Here is a 10,591-nt window from a genome sequence, read left to right on the forward strand (position 1 = left end):
ATATACAAAGAGACACCAATGTTTCAAAAAGACCCAATGTTTCAGGAGTTTAGTACACAATAGGACACATGCTTATTACATAACCGTATTTGAGTTGATGTATACGCTTTTATTTATTGTTATTTTTAAATTAACTATTTTTTCCAAACCATTGTTAGAGGCAGTGTTTCCTGTAGTTATGCAAAGATTTTGTTTCAAAAATAGTATCAGTAAACTATTTCTTATGATTTTAAATCTGCATTGAACTTCAGATCAATCTCAAAGTAAAAGGCGGTACTAAAGTCTGATTTTGTGGTGGATGTGTTCAAATTTGATCATCTTAATTCAAGTGAGGAAGGATTTTGAAAGTCTGACTATTATCAATTACATAATAGCATCAAAGGAACAAACTGGGAAAAAAAAAAGAAAAGAAAAAAAAACTACTAGGAGGTGATAAGAAATTGCCATAAGAAAATGATTCAAATTCTATATATTTTCGCTTTTTATTTCTTAGATCTGTTAAAGCTTCAATGCTTGAGACGCGCAAGTTGTTTACAAACGTAACGTACGTGGAGGCGCGAGGCGTCTGCGCGCTCAGTGTCGCCCCTAGAGGCGTCGCGCAGCCGCGGCTCTTTTGTGCGCGATGGTGACGTATGGCTCGTATGTAGTAGCTCAGAGGGGGAGAAAGAGCCGCCGAGGAGGGCAGAAACACAAGAGAGGGGCAAGTCTTTCTTCGACAGCACCACGGCTCGGGAACAAACTAACTGAGTCGAGTCGGCTGGCATGGAGCTGAGCGTCGCCATTCTGAGCAGTTTCGCGCAGTCCACCTAAAGCCGGGGCATTTCGCGCACAGTTTGCTGTCGGTCCCGGGGGTGTTTGTGGAGCCCGTGTGAATCTGTTGCTAGCAGCGCTCGAATGCTAGCTAGCTCCGCTGCTAAGCAGCTAGCCAACACTGCGAGTCAATTGTGTCGGAGATCGCGGAGTTACGCGTTAAAGCCGTTACGCTCCTCCGCCGCTTTCGGGATTCGTTTTGCCCGTTGAGTTTTTACGTTTTCCTAAGCGAGGGGACACTAAAAAGCGAAGGCTAGAGTTTCCATTTCGATTTATTTCCAGCAGAGAGTTTTTTTCCCCCTCTCTATTAGCTTGTTAGCCTCTCTGGTTGGTTTAGTCCAGCTTGTTAGTAGCGTCTGAGATTTCTCTACTGTAACGTTAATAGCTGTCAGCCAGATTGGTCGCGTTGTTTGTGGACATGAATGATTTTATCGCAGACTGTGAGCGGTTTAGAGAAGCGATACTTTGAGATGCCACGCGTGGGATACTTCATATTTCCAGGGACGCTTTTATTTTCTTGTTAGACTGCTTAACGGGAGTGCTAGTGTGCGGGGGTTTGTTTTAGATAATACTGGAATTAAAACATTGGTTTTTTTTCCCTCTCCATGCGAGCTGGTTATCCACCTTTATCCATCAACCGCGCTTCGTTTTGATGTGGTTAAAGCCCACATTTCAGTCGCACTCTCATCGTTTTCTCATCTAATAGTGGTTCGTTCGGCTCCACGCTTGTGTTCACGCCGTCGGTGGTTCATGGTCGCTGAAACAGGGCGCTGATACACGCTTTCATTGGTTTGCGGCGGGGAAAGTCGGCTCGAGGTATTATGGATGATCAGACACGAATGCTGGCTAGCATGGGCGGACTCGGCGGACTCTCTCAAGCCGACGTGGGTGACCCCGATTCGGTTCGGAAGCAGCAGTCCCTCGGTCAGCCGCCGCAAGACATCGGGGATATTCTCCAGCAGATCATGGCCATCACCGACGAGAGCCTCGACGAAGCCCAGGCGAGGTAAGATCTGCGAGAGGCGCTCAAGAAAAGCATTGTTAGACAGATCGATAGATAGATAATTTCTCTGAGGGGAACTGCTGTGCATCAGCAGCTAGATCAAATCTAACATCTCTTTGCGTTATATAGACACTATACATAATTGCGTCGGCTGAAAATCGCATGTGATAGAATGCATTGCACCTATTGCTCATGTTATATTTAACGTACAGTTTTACTAGAAAATAAATGCTCTTGTGTTAATTAAATTTGTTTCGGTGTTCTTGAATCTTCCCTTTTTTAAGTTGTTAAAAGTTAGCGTTAGATAAACAGTCGCGATATTTGACGTTTTAATGACTTGCTTTGGATAAGGCATCTGCTGAAGTAAATACATATAAATGCATTTACTAAACAATCGGTTGATGGTTAGGTAAATGTACTTAATGAAAGTTATTATAACGAGAGTTTTTTTATTAAAATACTAGAGATCCGTGTGATTGAAACTGTCGACATCTTTTGATTATAAAGATTTTTTACCGACGACTGACGCAGGAAACGCCGATTTCTATTCACACTAAATACGCTCCAAAATGATAATTACGCAAGTATATTTCTCTCCTCGGATTTTGCTCACAGGGGCCAAAAAGGCTTTAGAGGTCAACCAATATGTTTGCTATCAGGAGCCCATAGGCTCTGTGAAGCCATTTGGTCTTCGGTGAGCGTCTGCCAGATTGAGGCCCCACTAGATAAATGAATTGGTTTAATGTGCTACCTCGTCGTTAGCATAGATAATCAGCGCGCGCTTAATTAAGTCATCGCCGTCAAACAGTGTCAGACTTAACCTCGAGATGAAAGCAGCCGACAGGTTTGACGACTTTCCCGCAGATTCTGCTCGCGTACAGTCGATGTATTTCTATTGACCGCGCTGAAATTGATCTCTTATGGATCGCTAGTGACCTGCGATCTGTTGAAAGGTCAACTCCAACCGCCGAGCCTGGACAAAAGCTGCCTTTTTAATGAGGGATCGTATGTGCGTGTATATGTGTCATTAGCTTGTGATTTTCCACCAAGCCATTTGACCACCTGGTTCTCGTAATTAATTCACTTCTTTTTTACCCTCCTCCTCCCTGGTGTTCATCCTTTTCATTGTGTGTTGGGCGCAATCAATTCTCCTATAATGTGTACGCGTGTGCAGCTGTCCGCAAAAATTGAGTTTCTATTAATGAGATGGAGGGTCGCTACACAAGGAACTTAAAAACGCAACCATATTGCTTTCATGTCTATACTGCGTTTATTGGATCTTAGTGTTGTGCGGTGACTTTTTGTTTCACTTGTGCAAAAGACCCATGAGATTAATGTTGTGTTGGTCTATTTGAAGATTAAACATTTAAAGAAGGAATTTTTCACCTAAAAATGAACATTTCTTTAATTATTTGGCTGGATGACCTGGCTGCTATTTTCAAAGTCATGAAAGCGAATGGGGATTAATGCAATCAAGCTCCATAAATGAATAAGTATTATTAAAATGACAATTAACATGACCAGAGTTAGTCTTATGAAGCCATATGTTAACTTTACTTGAGAAACAGACTGACATTTCAAACTGTTAAAAAATCAAATCAAAATGTTTCTTGTGGAGTAACATCCAAATTAGGCTAAGTGCTTTTACTCAAACTAAAAATGATATAATACCACCTACACTAGGATATATTGAGACTGTTTTTCAGTCAACTCAATGACAAAAAATGTCCCAATTCACCTGAATTCCCCACATACACAACATAAGCATACACATATTTGTCAATAAAACAAAACTATTGTTTTTTTTATTATATTTTACAAGAAAGTACTGTTTCAGATGTTTTTACTTCAGAATTTCATGTTTAATGTAACGTGTTTCTTGCCCTTTCTTTTTTTGTTTGTGAAATTTATCAACAATTTCTGAGTGAAAATTGTTTCTATGCTTAAGTTCTTTCGGTGTAGACTTAAGGTCCAAAAATTGTTACAGGGAGAACTTTATGTAAGGGTATATTATGCAGACCTGATGAAATCCAAGAAAATCACAGTTTGAAATTTGACAATGCAAAAGTTAGGCTCAAAATAACTTATACCTTCTATTCGTATAACATGAAGCATTTCATTCAACCAAGTTTTGAAGCATGGGGAGTCTGAAGTTTTCCAGAGTGTAAGAGTGTATTTTTTTATTACATGGATCATACCCAACAATAAAGATAACAAAATACATTTTTAAGAGCTAGATTAGGTATAAATCAGTCTTCAAGGTAACCTATTACTACTTTTTCCCCTCCGCTGTAGCTCGCAAATCTAATTTGAACTTCTGCATCTTCAAACTGGCATGAAGATTTGTCACAGCATGTGTCATGTTAATGATGCAAAGCACTGTTGGTTCTTGTGTGTCTCATAACTGATCGTAATATGGCAAGTTTGAATATGCAGAAGTGAATTAGATTTGAGAGCTGCAGCAAAGGGAGCTTTGAGTTGTATGGGAAAAGGCAGTGTAAACACTGTTCAAAGCATCGCATTGACATGAGGTTGAGTGAATGACAGAATTGACTCTTTTTTTTGGTGAACGACTCCTTTAAGGATAATGTCAGATATTGTTAGTGATGGACGTAAATGCATTTTCTCTTTAGTCACTTCTTCTCTGTCACTGATACTCTGCAGTTATTCTTGAGTATAAGCCCTTGCCGCCTTCAGTTATGAAACAAAAAAGCCCTTCGGTGCTTCCGCACAGACCTGAAATAGTTCAGATACCTGAGAGAAATATGCATTATTATTTTGTCAAGTGTGGGATGGTTTTAGGGCAGAGAAGGCAGCTTCATTTGCAGAGTGGGGAGCTTTACTCCGCTTCAGAGGGATTTTACCTAGTGCGGTCAGCATTCTTGGACACTACAATGCATATTTCTCTTTTTTTTCTGTCTTTTATAAACAGATTTCCTTTATTTGAGACTAATGAAATATGCACAGTTGTGGTATCTCATTAAATGGATCATGATGCCTCTTAAATTAATTAGTATAATGTGTCCCAAACCTGCATTATTTGCTGAGTGGAGGCACGTGCTTCACTCAGAAAGGGAAGCGCGCGTTAAGACGTGGTCTTGTCTGGATTGCTTTTTCATTGCATGTTAAAACAAATAAAATGCACAAGACTTCTTAACTTGCTTTGGCCTGTTGTTGTCACTGCAAGTATTGGTAGATAAGGTCAACTGAGTTGACAGACCAGATTACATCCATCAGAAAAGAGCTGCAAGTTATATCACTAAATCGCTTGTATGCATACGTCCTTATTCATTGAGTACGTTTTTAATATTTGTTGGTTAGATATAGTCCAGCAGTCTAGTCTGCTAAACATCACGTTTTGTTTTCATGTGACTTTAGGTTTACTTTGCATTTAGTAGGTAATGATTTGGTCTTTGTTTCGACATTTCAAACATTTTTTGGCAAAATCAGACTTGTTCTGATTCCATCCTCATATGCCACGGTACTTGATTTCTGTTTTTTTTCTTCTCTTGATCTGTATTATTTACTGTGGGGGTATGTTGTCCCAGTGTAAGGGGAGGATGGGGTAGGATGTCATTGGGACGGTGGGGGCAGATGTCAGCGCTGTCTGAGCCTGCTGCCCTGAGCCTCTCACCCTGTTGCCCTGTGTCCAGATGCTGGCCAGAGGAGGCACCGGCGCAGTGGACCCCACAGAGGGAGGGGGAGCTGGGGGGGAGCACAGCAGGGTGTGCCCTGCCGCTCAACTTCCAGCACAGGTCAGTACAGGAGCGCATGAGCACCCCCTCCTCTTCTCTCCCCCATCATCCCCTCCATGCTGATGACAAAGAGAAAAATGCACCCTCATTCAATTTAAGACGCAGTTCAGTGTTTTATAAAATATCTCAGTGTGGCCAGACATTTAAAAGAACCAAACTCAGACCAATTTGAACAGAGCGAAATGTGAATCAAGTGAGAAAGAAACCAGTTCTCATTATATTCACATTGCCCTGGCCCTAAAAAGGGCTCTTTCTGGAGTCAGTTTAGTTGTCATAGTCTGTTCAAAAACCACTTGAATAGGTTTTATTTGTTCTTATTATTAACATAGCAAAAATATCATTACCAATTTATATAGAAATTATTATTTTCATTTATTATAATATGTTTTTGTCATTTATTTAAATAAGTACTATAAAATAAATATTTTTGATTGTAGTTTTCTTCAATTATAAAAAAGCACCTCAGATTGAACACTTAAACCTTCATTTTCACAGAAAACTAAACTAAGTCTTTGCTGTTTCTGTGTGTATTTGACAATAGTTTAAAATATGCCCCTTTTTATCTCTAGAAATGAGAACAAGTGACTTATTTGCTCCTCTGTTTCATTGCATGTCATCATTCTCTTTGTATAATAGCCTGTAATGGCCAAAAATATCTAAAATAATGTGCATGAGAAGGTAAAACACAATCTCACATTGTGCTTCATAAGCAACTTAAAGTAAACAATACTCAAATCACCTCATCAGATGGTATTCGTTTTAAAATTCGGTTCACATAAAAGCCACATATAAGAATAATTCACCCACTCTCAGGCCCTGATCAAAGAGTGAAACTCTCTTAAGATAGTTATACAATTATTTAAAGTTATACAATAATTAAAAAAAACTGTCCCTTCTCATTACACCCCAGTAAATGTTTCAGTTGTCAGTTACGCCTTTTCATGATCATCCATCCATAGACATGAGTTTGGATTTCTGTTTGTAATGTCAGTTGTCGTTACTTGATGTTTTTGTATTTGTCTTGCTCATGTTGCATTAGTTTTCAAGCGAACGGAAATAATATGCATTCAAGACTCAGCGATCCAGTTTTTGCCATCTCACGTATTTCAATATTTGTGCCACTTGCGTCGAATGCAACATACCTGAAATATTTGGGTGTGAACATGTTAAAGCCAACAAAGAACATTTAGGCAGCAAATGAAGCCTTAGCTAGAAGTAAATCTGAAGTTTGCTCAGCCTCTAACTCATGTTAGACGATAAACACAACAGCTGGAAAGTAGGCAATGTGATAAGACAAGCTAACTAATCAACAGTAACCTATTCAGCATTGCCCAAGCTAGTGCCGTTGCCCATTTCCAACAAAATTACCCAACGAGTTGCACTGTGTGTCATCAGCTTAAGGCCTCATCCACCAAAAAACAATCTTTTTTTGGGATTTCCCACGTTATCTGTTTGCCTCGGAGCAAAAGGGAAACATTCTAACTTTGTTTAGCTGCGGCCAACTGCAATAATAGGCAGCGAGTTTTGTGGTGTTCAGTTCAGAACTTTTTTGTAAAAGATTATTCAGGCTAGTGCAGAGATTTGTAACATAGAATTCTCGCAAAATGCAACACGTTTTTTGATGCTAATGCAAAACCTTTTACAAGTGGCTGTATGTCACATGATCAGTTTCATGCTCAGGTGGCATGTTAATCCCAGCTGCGAGTTGAACAGCTTTAACGAATACACCTCGATTATTGGCATTTGTTAAGGGTTAACAGTTCTCCTGGAAAGCATGCTTCATCTGCTCTAATACAGTAGCTCTGAAATCTGGCTGTGCGTAGATAAGCTTCCCATGCATCAGAGCTCACCAAGCCTGGAAATAAAGTTTGCTGATGGGAGACTGCCCCGTAATGATCGATGATTGGATTTAGCACATATGATTCTGGCTTTGAGAAGAATGTTTCCTCTGCGAGACAGAGGGTCCTCACTTGTTTTGATATTCTCCAGAGCTGCTCAATAAATTAAGCACGTTCAGGGTGTAAAAAGGGCTGGATAATACCATTAAAGGGTGGAATGCTTTTCCCTGAAGACAAATGAGGACCATGTGTCAGTTACTCATTTAGCTGGAGTGAGCCGAGACTGCTGCTGTATCTTCTCAATCTACAGACACTGAGCTTTTTAAAAGACTCGAGTCTTAGTGTGTCCATTACATCTTGATTGATTCTGGACGAGATGTTTGCACCTGTGATTGCAATCATATTCAGCAAAGAATGTTGAAGGTTGTTGGTATGTCTTCAATAACCATAAATCCTCTGGTTTGTTTGGCAGCCAAACGACGCATACTTTAAATTGAGACTTTGAAGAATCAATCATGAACGATTCTCTAAAAATAGGGTGACCATATGTCCTCTTTTTCCTGGACCTGTCCTGGCTGGGATTTCTAAAATGCCCAGGTTTTGGCTTTGTTTTCTTATTGACGTGCTCTGTAGTCTGTATGCATTATATGTAAGCATATTTGCATTGCTTTGCTTTGACCGTTCTCTGTAGATCCCACCTCGCAAACCATGTATAGTCGATTATGCACAACACCTGCACGCTATTGGTTAAACTACGTTTCAGTCATTACTTTTAGCAAGTATGAAAACAATAGGAAAACAAAGCCAAAATCTGGACATTTTAGGCACTTTAGTAATCCCGGCCAGGACATGGAAAAAGAGGACATATGAGTATTTTGAAATGAAGGTCTAGAGAGCAGAATCGATGATATACATAATACAATTTAAGCATGGTGAATGAGATGAGCCCTTAATTTACATGTTATATACTCAAAACTCACAAAAAATGTGAAAACATGTTGGGGCTAATTCAAAAACCTCAGGCACTAAATACAAGCGGTAAATGGATTTTGCATAAAAGAGGCTTTTGTGTATGTTTTCTGTTGATTGTGGCAGCAGTAATTAATCAAATGATGTAGATCAGCATTATATCTGGCCATATATTCAGACATTGGCAGTAGACAGGCCTACTTTCTACAGTTTAAAGCGATGTGGTAAAGTATGCCAGATTGTGTTAGTCTGCTGCGTACTTCAGAACTGGCCCACAAAATGGGGAACTGCACTTTGCAAATTGCATTCGGGTCACATATTTTGTGGGAGCGTTTGTGCTATGATCATATTTGAATAATTTCTTTAGTCATTCGGGCACTAAAATAACACGTATGCAAAGTAAGTAAATAAATGGATCTATCAGTGGCTTTGATTTCCCTCTACATGTTTATTTCTCATCGACGAGGCTATTGGTAGATTTGGATTCTGACAGAAGGGCACTTTGTTAACTGGGCACAGTGTTCGACAGATGCCAATAAACTTAAAATGGCCAAATAGCGGTCGATATGTTGACTGTCTCTCTAACACGTTCCTTTTCTCTCTTACAGAAAACACGCACTGAACTGCCACAGGATGAAGCCGGCTCTCTTCAGCGTTTTATGTGAGATCAAAGAAAAAACTGGTAAGTCGTTCGCTTACTCTGCCAATGCAGAACTTCTGTGCGGGTTTGCGTCTTCAAGCCGCACTCCCACATTGCGAGTAGATCTTTTTCATTACTCCGTATTGATTCTGCATGACCATATGCAGAGACAGGTGTTTAATAATCATCAGGCTGAACTTATTGTGTCCCTGTGCTCTTTTTTTAACGTTCCTCTGGGCTTTCCAGGTGTCTTATTGTATCGCCCACTGTAATCATTAAATGTCATAGCAATGGATTCAGTGTTTGCATTGTGTGAAATCTCACTTGAATTCATTTCAAAGCTTTGAATGAGCAACAAGTGTATTTGCTTTGGTCTCAATGCTTTAGAGGTTACGTTTTTCATTGTGAACCCCATGCATGCAAACCATCCCGGTCCAAACATGTAATGGCTCCCGCATCTTAACTCGAAGATCCACAGTGGTCAGTTCTCTGGCAGATCTGCAGCTTTCTCCCCTCAAACGAGAGGCTGACAAATGATTAAATATTTATGGAGGTGTTGGCGTTGTCTTTGTGCCATGGTTTCTCTCGTTTCTTTCCTGTCATATCCTGCAGCTTGAATCCATCTCAGCCTCTGTAACAAGCATGCTTATGTGGAATTACAGTGCAAAAATGATGTGCAGCGGTCTGTTTGTGGCAATCTGTCAATAACCCAGTCTTACTTTCCTATAATTGGATGCAAGTAAAGGGTAGGCTAGAGGAATGGGTATCGGGGGTTGTCCCTGTTGCCAAGGCAACCTGCTGTCTTATTTACCTAATGTCATTCACTTTGATTTTCACATTTAGCTTGCCAGTGGAGAAAGGGCCGGGGAGAAATGCAGCACTAAATGGAAGGTGTTGTCGGCAGTGCAGACAGGCGAAGTTAATGGTCAGAATTTTTCCATACATCACTTCGGTTATCGCCAAACTTAATCTACAATCCGTGTTTTACCCTGAAGACTTCGGCGTAAATGAGCTGATTTACTAGATGACAGGAACGAGGCCATTACTGTCTGATCTGAGCCGTGGTTTCGCTGTTAAGGCCTGTTTATGGTAAATTCATTGTGACAAAATGCATTTTTTGCACCAAAACTAAAATTCTTTGTATTTGCAATAAATGGTATTTGGGAATTCTAAGTCCCAATATATTTTATTATATTAATTTTAGATTGTTTATATACAATTTATAATACATAGTTAGATTTTATATATTTTATTTAATTTTTATATATATATATATAAACTAGTAATTTGTCATTTCTACAAATGTGATATTAAAATTATATATAAAATCTAACTTTATATATATGTGACCATGGACCACAAAACCAGTCATAAGGGTGAATTTTTTTAAATTTAGCTTTATACTAGGGCTGGGCGATATAACGATATTATCGTATATCGACGATGTCTCGTAAGTATCGTGATGTCGATGTCAACAGTCAGGTAACAGACGATTATCGACATTATCTGAAAAAAAATGATATGATAAACCTATAAGTTGCAAAAAAATATTTTACATAGCCCCATAGTCACCATA

The 10,591-nt window shown here is 39.5% G+C and overlaps 1 protein-coding gene across 3 annotated transcripts in view; it reads left to right on the forward strand.

Annotated features, from left to right (window-relative positions):
* The first annotated feature begins 591 nt into the window (after positions 1-591).
* LOC107711249 (pre-B-cell leukemia transcription factor 1-like) overlaps positions 592-10,591 on the forward strand; it is a 44,217-nt gene continuing 34,217 nt past the window's right edge. Inside the window, exons 1-3 of one of the 3 annotated variants that reach the window (XM_016516198.1) lie at positions 593-1,816; positions 5,467-5,568; positions 8,984-9,057. In XM_016516198.1, the coding sequence (XP_016371684.1) occupies positions 1,632-1,816; positions 5,467-5,568; positions 8,984-9,057 (361 nt within the window). In that variant the 5' untranslated portion in view covers positions 593-1,631. Of the gene's footprint in view, positions 1,817-5,466; positions 5,569-8,983; positions 9,058-10,591 lie in introns of all 3 variants that reach the window. The other 2 variants (XM_016516200.1, XM_016516199.1) reach the window with 2 other exon arrangements.

The sequence above is a fragment of the Sinocyclocheilus rhinocerous genome, unplaced genomic scaffold (assembly GCF_001515625.1).
Source record: "Sinocyclocheilus rhinocerous isolate Xijiao unplaced genomic scaffold, SAMN03320098_v1.1 scaffold115, whole genome shotgun sequence".
NCBI classification, from domain to species: Eukaryota; Metazoa; Chordata; class Actinopteri; order Cypriniformes; family Cyprinidae; genus Sinocyclocheilus; species Sinocyclocheilus rhinocerous.